The sequence below is a fragment of the Brachyistius frenatus genome, unplaced genomic scaffold (assembly GCF_029030835.1).
Source record: "Brachyistius frenatus isolate BFR_SWC_R1_liver_20210118 unplaced genomic scaffold, ASM2903083v1 Contig_22, whole genome shotgun sequence".
Classification (NCBI taxonomy): domain Eukaryota; kingdom Metazoa; phylum Chordata; class Actinopteri; family Embiotocidae; genus Brachyistius; species Brachyistius frenatus.
Window position 1 is genome coordinate 3369017 of NW_027210621.1, and position 15012 is coordinate 3384028.

General features: G+C 39.9%; 1 protein-coding gene across 4 annotated transcripts in view; it reads left to right on the plus strand.

Moving 5' to 3' along the window:
- Positions 1-15012, plus strand: part of pdlim7 (PDZ and LIM domain 7) — a 30779-nt gene that overhangs the window by 10204 nt on the left and 5563 nt on the right. For 3 of the 4 annotated variants that reach the window (XM_069696971.1, XM_069696972.1, XM_069696973.1), the window contains exons 4-9: positions 4661-4688; positions 8085-8101; positions 9330-9371; positions 9968-10122; positions 10501-10537; positions 11505-12209. In XM_069696971.1, coding sequence (XP_069553072.1) covers positions 4661-4688; positions 8085-8101; positions 9330-9371; positions 9968-10122; positions 10501-10537; positions 11505-11601 — 376 coding nt within the window. In that variant the 3' untranslated portion in view covers positions 11602-12209. Of the gene's footprint in view, positions 1-4660; positions 4689-5563; positions 5755-8084; positions 8102-9329; positions 9372-9967; positions 10123-10500; positions 10538-11504; positions 12210-15012 lie in introns of those variants that run through there. The other variant, XM_069696974.1, reaches the window with a different exon arrangement.

Consider the following 15012-nt stretch of genomic DNA (forward strand, 5'->3'; position numbering starts at 1 on the left):
TTTTGGTCATTAATCCTCAATTGTGAGGTTTAAAAGACAAAATCATCTTCCTGGATTCATGGTCTGACCTTCATTTTTGCATTAAAGTGCACCCAATTCCACCAACATAGATATGACAGAGTTGCAAACTGCAGTTTTATTGCCCCCTCTATAATCTTTACAGAGTTGTTGCTGTGAAAAGCAGATTTAGGTGGTCTATTTTTGGCTTTTCTAACGTGTCCCATGTTGTTTTCCCAAAAATGTTTGCCAAAGTCTTGTTGGCATCCACTAACTGAAACAAATGACTGCTTAGTGCATTGTGCATTAGCAGCCACACTCATAAGACAGGTGCACAATTCAGGCTGGAGTAATCCTACAAAATGCAATGATATTATTCTTTATAGGTGTAATTATATATGTATATAGTGTATATACATATAAAAACATACTAACTTAGTGGTGATCAGTCTGACCAACTTAAAATTTTGCACAATTTAATATCATACAATGCAAGTATTGCCAGGATCTAAGTATTCTCCAAAGTTCTGCGTTATAATCACCGTTATAATCACTGTGTGTTTTGATGCTGATTCAAATCTAAATACAGGTTTAAAAATCTCTCGGCGTTATCATTTCTTAAAGTAACAAGAGGATTGTGTGGTAATGGTAGAGGTTCCTGCTCTGAATTCCTTCTAGCTTACTTCTAACAGTTATATTCTGTCCTTATCGTCCTAAAGAAGCAGGAGCAGGGGGGGAGTTGTCTGCACTCGGCAGCAGATATTAATGCCAGCTGCTTTTAGGTGGAAACACTTTGTTCTGCTCAAATAAACCATTTTCAGAGGAACCTTGGGTATCTTACACTGTGCCTCAACTTTTAAATAAAATTAGGGAAACTTCCTTCAGATTAAAACACTTTGTTGTTAAGTGTGGGCCAGGAAAATAAAAAAATAAAAAAGATTGCACTCAAGTAATTTTAATTAGCACTGGATAGCGTTCCTATAGGCTGCACACATACCTGCTCACATAAGTCTTGCCAGAAAGTCTCGACAAAGGGTCTCTATGGAGTAGAAGCCAAAACGTTTCATCTGGAGCTTAATTATAAGAAAAAAAGATTTTCCTCCTGAAGAAAGGTGAAATGTAATCATTCAAGAAACTAAAACCCTCAGAAAATGAGACAGTATTGACTTGTTCAGTAATAAAGATGAGCTGGCTGCCGTCATGGGACTCATTTTGATTTTGTGATCCTCATAAGTAATGTTAAAATAGCTGTCTTATCTTCACTTTATTGTTGCCTACCAAGAGACTCAGCTGTTAAATTCTTATAAATCGTCTTTGTTTCCTTCGTTTCACGAGAGACCGAATAGCCGCAGGTCATTTCTATGACTTTCGCAGAGAGCAGAGAAATTACTTAGAGGAATAGTTTCAGAGTCAGAGATTTTGGTGAATATTGGCTTCATGTTACTCGGCATATTCAAGGCTGTTCTTACAGCTGGGCGGCATAGGTTTCTCTACTCTGACCACTAAATCTAATGGAGCTGCCCATTCATGTTCCCCTTTTTAAATTGTGTCAACTGGGGATGTTGTAACATCAAACTGGGAGACAGGAAGCTGACATGTATTACTAATTGATATACAATGGAGCTTCAATTATAAACTGATTAAACTATCAGCTAATTTTGATAGTTGAATAATCGTTTTAGTCACTTTTGAGCAAACATGACTACCATTTGTTGATTTAAAGCTGTTACTTGGACAAACATTTGAAGATGTCGCCTCAGACTGTAGAAAATTAAATGGGAAAACAGTTTTCTGACATTTGATGGATAAAACCATTCAGACTAGATTTTTGAGATGAGTGTTACTACTACTGCAGTTTTGTGAGTAACAGGTAGTTCAGTGCTACCAAATAATGCAGAAGGTTATTATGCCCAGGAATAAGAAGAGTTACTGAATCTGGTTGACGTATTAAAACATCCGTCTCTATGCCAGCAAAGACCTGCAATTTCTTTCCCCATAAAGCCAACAGGATACATTCCTTATGTTGGTTTTATTTTCTGCATGCATTCTGGGAGGTTGTGCACTATACTTCAACCCACTAAATGCCTTAAAGGGAGTGTGAGGGAGAGAAAGCGATAGACTGATGGGTTGGAGTTTGAGAATGTGAAGGGAAATAAAATGAAAATGAAAAAATAAAAAAAGACCCTGTGAGAATCGAATGACACGATGTTCTCTGCTGAGATTTGTTTGTTTTTTTGTTTGTTTTTTCCCATGCAGTAGTTTGACAATTTTTCTTACTGTGAAAGAAGATACATTTATTGATTACTGATGTAGTTTAAGTGAAATTTCATGCCAAAAGAAACTGTTTGTTTGTGTGTGAAATAACCAGAAGAACATATTCTTACTGGGCCAGTCATAAGTCTATTTGAAGAAAGAAAAGGTTTCTTCTTTCACTTTTCCACCGTGGGGAGTGGTGTAATATTTTGATGAACTGGTAATGAGCCAGTATATTGACTTAACACTATCCATACTTTTTCTGAACTCTGTGGTCAGCCTCCTCTATTTCTCATCTCCTTGTGGAGTCCAGCTATTGTAAACAGTTCACATTCTTCCACTCCTCTTTTTTTTGTTTTTTTTGTTCACCTATGACTCCCTTTCCATGAATCCCCAGCCTCCTCTTTCCATCTCACCCTGTCCTATTGTTATTGTATTGTAAGACAAGCAAATATTGTTTTCCCAAAACACTTCTCAGAGAGGAGCTATTGTCAGTTTTATTTATTCGTATCTTGGCTGCCATCCACAGTTCATTTATGTCAAGAGAGGAGGACAGCTGCACGGTGATGAGATATGGTGCATTGTTTGGTTTAGTGTCTCATGTTGTTCAGCACCAATGATCATCTTGTGTCTTTTTTTATTATGAGAGGTATAAGCTTTATCCAGAGCCTTTTATAGGGAGTGGAATAAAAGAAAAATATGGGCAATAGATTTTTTTCAGCTTCAAAGGGGGAAGATCCTGCAGCAGCTACAGGGGTACATTAGGTCTGTATTTCAGTGTTTCTACAGCGTTGTGCTTGGAGCATGTCGGCAATGTGTGCAAAGTTGATTACAATATCATGGGAGGGTTTTTATTTCTGTGGAAATTTCTGGTTTTATCTCGCATCACCTTTAAAGCCAAGCATGCTTCAGCTAAAACAAGTGATCCATGAAATGAGGTAGGAAATGATCTCATACAGTGAGCATATTCAGTTTCATTGTAGGCCAAACTAATTTCTTCCAAGAAATGGTGACTTAATCATCTCCGCATTTGCTCATTGAAGACCAGTTTGCCAAAATAAATACAGTTACAGAACAGCCATCATAAGGCATTCCTGAGTGTGACTCATCAAACTGTGGGCTTAGGTGAACTTGAGCTCGATAAGCGTCACATTGATTTCTTCTCATGTCGGTCTGCCTTCCCTTCGCTGCTCTCTGTCTGTTTAGCCCTGCTGTCTTCCTGTCTTTAACGTTGCTCTATCAGTGGTTGAGCAGGCATTGACATGAGCGGTTGTTCATTTCTCATTGTCGCAGGAAGTGCTGTCCATTGTTTTCTGTGTGATTATAGCCTGAAACAATGAGGGCCGGTCCATTCTTCATTAACCCTATTGTATTTTTGGGGAGCATGCAAACATTGGTCAGGAGATGCTAATGATTTATGTTTAGCTATTTTTAGGAGTATTGTAAAGCTGGCTGCCTCCATGTTAAATGTGTAAAGATATTTTAATGAACGTCTGCTACGTTGCTCCAGTTGGCAAACGGCATCACAGTAATCTGAATCCTGGGATTAGAGTTAAGAAGCGTACAGCATTGTGACACTTGTTGTTATCTTGGCTCCAATCTGTGGAGAGCCCAAGACATGTAGAACATGTAGTGAGGTTTGGGTGTTTATTATTACTCAACAGAGTAACTTCAGGGATTTTACCACCTAGTTCCTTTCTTTTTAATTTTCTTCCATCATTCCTGTCACTTGTATCATCTTACTGCTAAATTTACTACTTGAGATGTGGACCTGGAGCAGAGTCCATTAAAGACATAAGCAGTACAAGAGAACAAGTCCAGTTCACCTAAGCCACATGTTTCGATCAGAAAAGAAAGGTGAAGTTATAATCCAAACGGTCAACCATGAATCCAGTAGATTTTACAGTTTTCTGATTGATGATTTTAGTGTATTCTCTATCATTCTGGTGTCTTTTAGGGGCATAATAGTAATTCCAGTACGTTATTACCAAAGTCCCTCTATAAAACATTTACAATGTCATGTGGGATTTCATCCATTATTTGATATTTCACCTTGTAATGGCCCCACTTTAATCTGACTATATTTATTATAGATTTTATTAGTGTGATTTTAGTTTAGTAAAATGAACAATATAATAACATTATTTAATTTGGTTTTAGGAATAGTCTTGCATTATTAGTTGGAGTAAATTAGAGTAAACATGTTTTTTTTTTCCGCAATAATGATAATACACTCCTCAATTGTTCAGTTTATGTAAAAATTATACATAGTTTTGAAAGGAGAATCAACAAAGAAGCATCTTGGTCTGGAGGCTTTTTCTTTGAACCATTGAAACTTCTGTAATGTATTTTTTTTTTAAATTTTTATGAAACAATGTTTTAATCGGAGTCTCTATCTTTCTTTCTTCAGAGCATTCAAAGCAGTTGGAGACGAGAAGGTAAGACCATATTTACAGTACCTTTAACTGAGCTCACCTCTGTATGAACACCTGGATGGTTTGGCATGGCCTGTTACTGGATACATTGTATTGGAAACTTCCTCAATTTGTTACTCACAACTGGACTCAGCAGCCTGTTGTGTCACTTTGTGTTTAAATTCATCTGAATCACCTGTGTTGTCGAGTTCTCAGAGTCCATGCGCCGTGCATTAGCCAAGCATCAGTGAGCGGCTAAATGAGTTGTTGGCTGAATGGAGTGCTGTGAATGTTACGTTTGTAATTTCCTGTAGTTTATTTTGTCATGCCTTGCACAATCCCGATAGCACATAAATACTGATGCATTCAGTCTCACTGTCGACCCTCTTGAGAGCTACCACTGATTACAGTCCGAGTGCTACAATGGTGTCATGAACTGCTGTGTGCTTTAGTGAAGCAGTTGGCACATCATACAAACACAAAGTCAGTGTTCTATTTTTGTAGGTGCACTTTTGCAGACCCTGCATAATGCTCAGAGAGAAATCTCATTAGTGAGATATGTCAGTTATATATGACAGTTTCTCACTTTGAGCGTTTTCATTTTACCAGCAGAAGCAGATTACTCTAGCTGGTCCTTGGCTGACAGCCAACACAAATAAAATGGCTGTGTTCACACTTCCTAAGCACTTCTTCCGTGTGTAGAGAAAAGCCTACAGGCTTTGACAGAGCTGCTACTCTGGTACGGTGTAATCATTTGCTCTGAGAAAATAATGTTGGACTGAGTGGAGAAGTATGGGATTGTGCAACAGCAGAAGGAAGTTTTTTTTCTGCGTGTGGAAAATGTCTAACTGCATGTCTTGCACTGTGCTGCATTGTCTCCTTCTCCCACATCCTCACAGGACACTACGGCTTCTGTTCAGCCAAAGTACTCCTTTGCCCCGAGCACAACCATTAACAAGATGGCGAGGCCGTTTACAGCAGGTGGTGCTAGTGCCAGCTCAGGACCTGCTATTAAACCCGTGACCTACTCGCCTAAACTTAACACTGCACACTCACAGGGCCATGCCAGTACACAGCAGCCTCAGAATGGGTAGGTGGATAAATGAACACTACTACCTTTAGAACCGCAACGTGACTAATGTGGTTTTAATGGTATTTTTTTGATGTCTCAGCCTTCTAATTTAACACTAAAATGAGGAAATGACTCCTTCAGGATTTGGATAAACGTAGTTTAATCACTGGTGCAGGATTTTGCCAAAATACTGTTGCAGACTTCAAGAAACATTTACAGAGTAGATAAGCAACTCTGACAATATTTTGACACGCAAGATGTTAAACGTATGATGCCTTTTGTCTAAACTCGTGCTGTTGCCAAACATGCCAGCAGCCATAGTCGGCTGCCATCATACAGTAGACTCGGGGAGTATTTAGCTGAAATATGCAGGTCAAGCTCCAGCTGAAAGACCTCTACTGTGAAGGTCGATGAGTGATAGACGTGCCAATAATCAGTCACAGTGTGAGAGTCCTATAAACAGGCTGATGACTGTAGACATTCTGATTTATTTTAGTTCATAGAGTTTTTTTTCTTCCAATTTCTTCTTTTGTTTCTTCCCTCCTCACTGGATGTGTGCGTTTGTGTCCTTGTATTAGTTATGTTGTGGGGAAAACAATCTGTTTACTCAGTTAAATTTTTGTTGGGGGGGGAGGGGCATCTATTTTGTAGACATAAAACAAAAAGTCCTCATAATGACAATTTTTGTACAAAGACTTTAAGCCAAGGTAAGTTAATATGAATGTCCTCTGAAATGAGGGGTGCGTGTGTGAGAGATACTGAAAAGTAATTTTAAAAACAGAATTTGTAACATTGTGTCGCACAAAATGTTTTGGAGAACTGATTTGCGATTTCACAGATGAGTTATTGACTGACTGGGATTGTGTCTTGCATCTCCTGTGAGTATTGTGCTGGAGAAACATGATAGAGTGGATTCTCAAGTCCATGGAAACGTGTTCGAACTTACTCTGCACTGACCTTTTGAGCCAAGTAGTTATTCTAAACTTTCAAAAAAATGTTGTTGTTAGTATTTGCTTTGTAGTTGCTGGGGTTTCTCTTTACAACAACAACAACAAAAAATCACTACATCAGTCAAAATATATGCTTTTAATAATACGTTTAACCCCCTCGCTATTAGCATTGACTTCTGCGGGGAGGTCACCAGAAATTGCATCGCACTTATTTTGAAATTCAGTCTCACTCAACATTTCCTGAACTACACAAGTTGAAGGACCACACAGATATTTTTTTTTTTTTTTTACATCAGGGGAGTAATGAGGGAAATCACGGTGCATCTTTTACCCGGTTTACCCTGATGAGGACAATTTAAAAAAAAAAGTTGTATTTAATTTATGAAGTAAATAAGTTTTATAGGCCAGAAGGTAACAAGATGTCTTGCAAGCTTCGAGAGAAATATGTCGTCCTTTAAGTAAATATCTGATCTGTTGTTCTAGAAAGTGAAGTTTCAGTCTCTCTTTGAAAGCCTCATTGATCAGTTTGCCTTCAGATTTTTTTGGTTGTTTTTATTTTATCACTCAGTTTTCAGACTTTACAAAGATTGCAGGAATCGTTGAAAATATTTTGGGTAATCCTGAAAGTGGCAGAATGGCATGAAATGGTCTTGGAGTTTAGGCTGTAATTTGGGTCATGGTGGTGCTCTGACTGCAACCACTGCTGAGATGTGGTCTGTTACTGTATTTAGACTCACTCAAATATTCAGTTTTTACTGCTCTGGTGCTCTTTTTTTTTTTTTAAGCAACCTTACTTGCTTTCTCCAGAAGCTTCATATGCTTGCAGAGTTTCTCAGTACATGTCTGCAAACACATTTCTCTGGTCATCTCTGAAAAGAGTAGAGACATATGACATACGTCTAATGTGTCTAGACCTGATGTAGGAATTTGTGTTATGCTGTTTGCACAGAGCTTAAACTGACATAATGCATCACTGTTATGGCTTTTATCATTATTTATGGGATATCGAAGCACAAGTATTATTTGACTGAGTGCAGTGGCACAGAAATTAGGCAACTTCTAGGGCCATTTACATAACTCTATAAAGCATTTGTGTAGCGGGACGAGAGGAGAACAGGGAAGGTTTTGTGCCAGGCTACTGAGTCATTTTGGGTCACGGGAACAATAGATGATTTGACAACAATGCTGTCCTCTCCCAGAGCCTGCTGACAATAACGGCATGTATAGTGTCACCTCTTGCATCCTTCCTGCATTTAGTACTTTTGCAGTACTTTTGATCTTCTTTTGTGTGCAACCTTTGTCACCTATTGACATGTTCTGTATTGCGCTTTTCCCACAAAAGCTGAACTCTGACATCTTTCTCTCACTTTGTTTTCCTCTTTTCTTTTAACTCCACAGATGGAAACTCTTGACAAGTTAGTATTTATTTTTTTTCATTCGCAGTCCAGTATAAAATATTTGTTTGTTTGTTTGTTTGCCTTTTTAGATTGTCAGTCACACACATATACAGTACGTCCAAACCTTTTTAGTATAGTGACCTATTAAAACAAGCATAATAAGCAGTGTGTGCTTGCACCCCCCCACTGGTGGCATATCTTTAATAGTTGTAACTAGTTGTGATTTAAAAAAAAAAAAAATTCTAAACAAATCTGTTTTGAATTAAAATAACTTAAAAACATCCTTTTATCTACAAGAAATGTCTTCATATTTTGCAATCTCTTGTCAGAGTCTGGTACAAAGATCGATCAATAAGTTCAGAGACTGGTCGCATTGTGACGTACACAGAGCAGGAGGAAGGTATAACTCTGAGTCAGTTAGGTAATGAGTACATTTGTCGCTTGATCAAAATCAGCATCTCGGTTACACGTGCTTGTCGGTGATATTTTGTGCACCTGAAAGTTGAGCAGAGAGCGCATATCAACGTTTGTGACAAATTATTGGGGAACAAAAAGAAGTAGCAGTGAGCCAAATGCGGCAGGGGAGAGAGAAACGATTGTGTTTTTGTGGGTGAGAAACTTGCCAGTTTTCAATGTGCAGTGAGTCATTGTGGAGAACCCAACTGCCATCGCAAAGTTCAGGTCGTTTGCACTGAAAGTTTTCCCCCGAACGCCTCACAACATAGACACAACACTAGAACTCTGATGACGGTGTGACGCTGGGAAACAACGGTGCACAACCCCACAAATGCCAAAGAAAACCCGCCTGGTTGCGCCCCTGACCTGATGCGCCTTTTTTGGTTTTGGACAGTTACATTCTGCCACTTTAGAAACGCGAAGATCACTCGAAACACCTCTCTGAGCTCAGTGCTTCGTTGCTGTAGGCTTCCTGAAGCATTTTAAGGGTCTCTTGTTCATGATTTCCAGAATTTTCACACAATTTGATGTGCGACCTCTGGTCATGTCTACGGAGACATCACGGACAACAGGAGCAGTCTCAGAACTTATTGATCCACTCTCGTATAATTAAACTGAACCATCAGGTTTTTCATATTGGACAATTTTACATGTTTATTAGGACAAAACTAAAACATTATAATGCCATCATAAGCTCTTGTCAACATCTTATGCTATCTTTATTTATTCCCCTCTATCATTCCTCTTTTGTTTGTTAACTTCATGAGGCTTCATTTGGTCTATTCCACAGGGGTGAAGCCACTTACTATGATGATATCTACCATCAGGCCAAGTAAGGGGAAGCTGCATGCTGGCTGGGTTGTCAGCGTGGTAGTTTTTTACAGTGAGGCTGTTTATGAAAAGAGAGACGAGCTGATGATCTCTGTTCTGTAAACCCAATCGGTGAATCTACCAGAGATGGCAGTTCATTAGTGACTGTTCATCTTTTATCCTCGACTTGCTTGTTGATGAATGCATGCTGCACTCGGCCTACAGCTGTATGGAAAACATGTTTGAAATGAAAAGCTTCTTTTGGTGCTGCTTAAGTTGTTTATCGAAAAACACAAAGCTTTAATTTGTGCTAGATATTTTCCACAAACAAGGCCAGGTACTGAAGTCTATCTTCTTTGCTCCCATTTATTTTAATGACCGTTATAAATATGATCGACAATGTCCATTTACGAGAGTCTGCAGTGTGCCCGTGAGAAATCTTGGTAATGGGTATCCATTAGTACTTGTACTGCGTGACAGCATTAAGCATTGCATGATCTGTTCAGGATGTCCTCTATTTTCAAGGTCACCTGATTAGGCTGGTGTGAGTGGGTAGTCTGTCGATGGGATTGTGTTAACCACGCCTGCTGTGTGCTGCTGCTGGGTGTGTGTGTGCAGGCACGGCCTCAGGGTGGAGAACCTACCCTGTTTTATCCCCAACGACCGCAGCAAGAAGAGGCTGATCCAGGACACCGAGGACTGGCAGCCCCGCACTGGCACCACCCAGTCACGCTCCTTCCGCATCCTGGCTCAGCTCACAGGCACCGACTTCAGTAAGTCGGGGCCGAAGGCAGGCGTAAACCAGAGTCAGACAACGGAGTGATGGGTGGGGTGTGCCTCTGGTAGTCAAGATGAGGCGCAGGAGGAAGAGTCTCGTGACTAAACAGTTGATATCTATAATCTGAACCGGAACGAGTGACATAGAAAAGGTGGATAACGGGTTTGTCCATTTTTAATTTGGGGAGCAGTGTCTTTAACAGCCGCTGTCTTCAATGGCAGCAATGGAAATCAGCCAGAAATGAAACATAATGAGTATTATTACTTTTCATACTTTGTCTCGGTTTGTAATCAGCTGGCTCCCTGGTAAAGGTCAACAGTAGGTGTGTGTCCCCTTCTTGATCAGTGACGTGTGTCTCTCCTGGGTCTTTCAGTGCAGGACCCAGATGATGAAAACATGAAGAGGGCCAGGTAACAAACTTGAGTGACGCTGATTGGAACAGTCACGGGTATCTGTGTTTGTGCACCCGTGTGTGTGTGTGTGTGTGTGTCTGGCTTCAGTTAGGCTATTATTTTGAATATTTCGCCTTTTAAATCGTTTGTCTAGTTTTGTGTAGTAATCGTAATTTTGAAGCTTTACACACTGGCATGCGTTTGTCTTTTACATTTATAAATTGCATGATGTGTGCAATAATTTGCTCCATGGCAGAATTCAGTTTAGCAACAAAGCTAATGAGCAAAACATGCTTAGATGAGAGGATTGACACTGTTGTCATGTTTCTATGATAAATATATGGCTAGAGTCAGCAGCCAGTTAACTCTAACATAATACTAGAAGCAGGAAGATAACGCTAGTGAACCAAATTTGCCGATCCGCATCTACCTTAATCTGGCTATAATTTGGCTGGGTGCATTGTACTCTTGGGAAGCACATATAGTCCAGCCTGTTAAAAAACAAATCAAAACAAAACCTACAATGTGTTACTTTTGCACTTCAGGTTTTTCTGCAGATTAAACAAACAAGATATGATGTGTTTTTGTTACCTTGGTACAGAACCGGGCTCACCGTTTCCCTCCATTTCTAGTCTTTGTTTAATATGAAGATGCAACCAGCTAGCTCAGTTTAGTACAGACAGATCTGACGGTCAATCTTCTCATCAAACTCTCAGCAGGAAAGTAAATCAACATATCAAAAATTTCAATTCTAAAAACATGATTAAATATTTTCTTCTTCTTATTGAATATTTGCCTTTCAAACCTGCTGTATCTTTTTTTCCTGTCTATGCTGTTTAACCTGTTATATATTTTTTTTCACCTTTTCAATTTGTGCACTTCACTCCACTTTCTGCTCTGCCCTTCTTCTTTTATTCATTCTCTCCCCTGCAATCCATTTCCTCCATGTCTTTCTCTGTTTCATATCTGTGTTGCCTGCGGTCAGAGAAAAGTTCCTCACTGAGATTCAGAGTCCCCGCTATGCCCGTCTGAGGGACTGGCACCACGACAGGTCTGCTCGCGCCCTCAATATCAAATCCTGAGCGACATCCCAGACGCCCTGGGATGCAGAGCCCAGCCAGAGCCTGCTAGCGATAGCCACACCGCAACGACTACGTGACAAAGACGACGACAGTAGCCGACTGTCTAATGGCAGTTAAGAAATTCACCTTTCAGATACAGATGGGCTGATGAAGAAGTTTGGGGAAACAAAGAAAAATAGAAGAAACATAGCCTAGATGACAAAGCCCAAAGTGGAAACTTGCATTCTCAGCCTAAGTGTAAGATCTCCCTCTGAATTTCTGACTTGATGATTGTTGACAACACTGTGTCTGTAGCCCTATTTTCCATTTCACACTGCGTTACTTGGAGTAAACTGGTGGGAAGGGGGGGTCTCAGCAGTGGGAAGCGCCTCACCGTTCATTATTCTTCTTTGATTGTGACGTTCAGACCCTCCTTTGAGCTCTGTCTGTCTCTCTCTGTCTGTTTACATTTATCGAGCTATTCATCCTTTTAGAATTTTCATTTCTGATCCCCTCATCTAATAGGCTTTCTCTAACCATTAAGAAACAAAAGGGAGATAAATCTGTATTTTTTTTTTTTCCTGCCGTCATCAATAATATATAAAATATAAAACATCTGAAAAACACAACTCTTGTTCCTCTGTCCTTTCTTCTGTGTTGCTTTTCTTCTTGTTTGTTGTAACAGTTATATTCCTTGATAACCGGCTCTTATTTCTTTCTTGCCTTTCTTTCACCGAGTCCCAGCAATTGCGTTACTTACCCCGTATACTGGACAAAATGATTACATGGAAGCGGGGCTTTCCTCAGTATTTATGCAGGTCTAAATTAATGGGGCGTTTTCTTCGAGATCAGGGTTCGAGGTTTACTTCTGTTACAGAGAAAATTGCTGTGCAGTCTGGCATTAAGACAAAAAAATGGACAAACACACAACGTAATACACAAGTGCAAAGGTGAACAGTGAGGAAATGCAGCCTTTAATCCTTTGCACTTGCTTGAAATAAAAATGTGTTTCAAATGTAATAAAAAAAAAAAGAAAAAAAAGATCAGCATTACCATGTTTGTATTTCAGTCAAGTAGTTGCTGCAGTGCACAAGACTTAAAAAAAACAAAAACATGACTGGCTTTGTAGGGAATGACTCTTCATCAAATGCTTCATCAGTGTTTGATAGGAATCATGTACCTGGTTTAAACATATACAAAGATATCTGTCAGGGAGAAAGACATCTGGAAACAATTCAAAAACCCTTTTTATGGACAAGATTAAAAAGGTACCTTTTGCTTTTAGGTGGCAATGAGAAAATGTGAGTTATAATGTGATATTGCATAATAAAAACATGTGAACAGAAACTTGGCAGGTGAAACCTGAAGCCAATAATAAGAACGTGAGCAGAAGGGGTGAATAAAAACTGATCTGTCTGTTACATAGTAAGTACAAATCATGAATTTCATGGCAGCGGTAGAAAAATGTATCATTTATTTTTTCTTATTAAAAAAAAAAAAAAATCACATTAAAATGATATTTATGATTATATTAAAAAATAAAACATTGCAATTATGATCAGGCTATAATTGTAGTAGTATTAATGAATATTAAGCAACCAACAGATATTTAAAGTGATTAAGTGGGCCAAACTAGTTGAAATCTAGTCTGTAGTAAGAAGTGTTTCCAGACAACAGCCTTGTCATATTAATGAGTCAACCATCAAATCCATGTGGAACAATGTAAGCAGATAACAAGGTGGGGATCAAGTGGATGTGAAATAATACACTTTCAAAAGTGAAAAACATGATTTGAAATGCTTTATGAGATTTATAGTTGTTTTGACATTACATGCAGTCTAAACATAAGGAAGAGGGAATTAAAGAAAGTTTGTAGAAAATATGAGGAAACCTGAACAGCCTGTAGAAATGCAGCCTCTTCCTGCCCTCTAAGAGGCATGCGGCACCTTTGTTTGACATTGTTGTTGTCACATTCAGGCTCTTGCAGAGCTGCATCACCTTTTACCTTTTTCACTGGGTGGAGGGTGACATATGTCGGTGGCTTCTTGCTCCATGAGAAATCAAAACGTGCGCCTCCCTCTGCCGGGCTGCTGAGCCGTCAACAAACTCCTCTGCTTTCCTCATTGCTCAGGTCGATGCATCCCACAGGGGTGGAAGCTTAAAAAAAAAAAGAAAAAAAGATGAATCTGAAATCGGGTGCAAAGAGCGAACAGGAAAAGTGAAAGGAAACGTTCCACCTCCAAAAGCAGAAAAATCCCGCCTGAACAATTTGTGATGCAGGAATTGTGCACCTGCGTCACATCAAGCCTCTCGCTGAGCTGAAGAGGGGAGGAGGATGTTGAAAGAGGTGAAAAAAATGTCAAGAAAACATGATGCAGGCCGCTCCAGGTGGGAATAAGCCGCTGTAAAGAATGTACTCCAATTTGCACCGGCAACCTTCGCCGTGGCGAGGTGCAGCCAAAGAAAGTTGTTGGCCTGTTGCCATGTAAAGCGGCACGGCGAGGGATTGCAGCCGCTGCGTTGGACGAGGATGTTGTTTTGCGGGTTGTTAGGTGGGGTCCCGGAGGTCAGGCTTGTCGGTGTGTGGAGTGGAGGGCAGCCGACCCGGGGTCTGCGTGTTAAACAGGCCGAAACCGGCTCCGTCCTTTTGTTTGATCCGACCGCCAGAGATCCTTCTCATCGCGCCCTCTCACCTCCTTTCACTCTGGTTTGCTGTCGTTTCTTCGCAGAAATCTCCTAGTAGAGGAGGATCTTACCTTCCTTCATTTAAAAAGATTTTACTTGCTCACTGTCACCAGCCCTGCAAGCCATCTTCCTGCTATTCCAAAGGGATTTAATGTCCTTCATTACTCACAGCATGCTGTTTGGAAAATAGCAGAGTTTTTCTTCTTCTTCTTGCTACATGGCTCCCAGCTGTAGGCCTGTAACTTCTCCTGTCTCTGTAACGTCTATCTTTTTGTTTGGATACATAAAAAGTACTCTATAATTGATATGCACTCTTAACCTGAAACAGACAGGACTACAGAATGAGGCTAATTCATTTCTACATTTCTCTCTTTGCAAGTGAGACACGATTTCATCATCTTTCATTAGTGTATTGTAAATGACATAGTTGATGATGTAAACAAGATAGACGCCCAAGGGGGTGTTATATATATTTTTTTTTTCTGGAGATGAGACGTCTCCAGAGCTCACCGTCTTGGCTCAGAAGTTGTTTTTCCGTCTCAGTCATGGTTTGAAGATTTTCTGAATATAGTGACGCTTGCTGCGGGTAATGGAACTTTGAAATGTGGAAAACTCTTTATTTCAACACTTCTGCACATGCACGCTTGAAGCGAAATGCTCCTCCATTCAAATCCGACAGCGTAGCGTGTCTCACGAGTTTCTCGTTCTTTAACTTTGCCGGTGACTGGCGTCAGTCAATCCGATGAG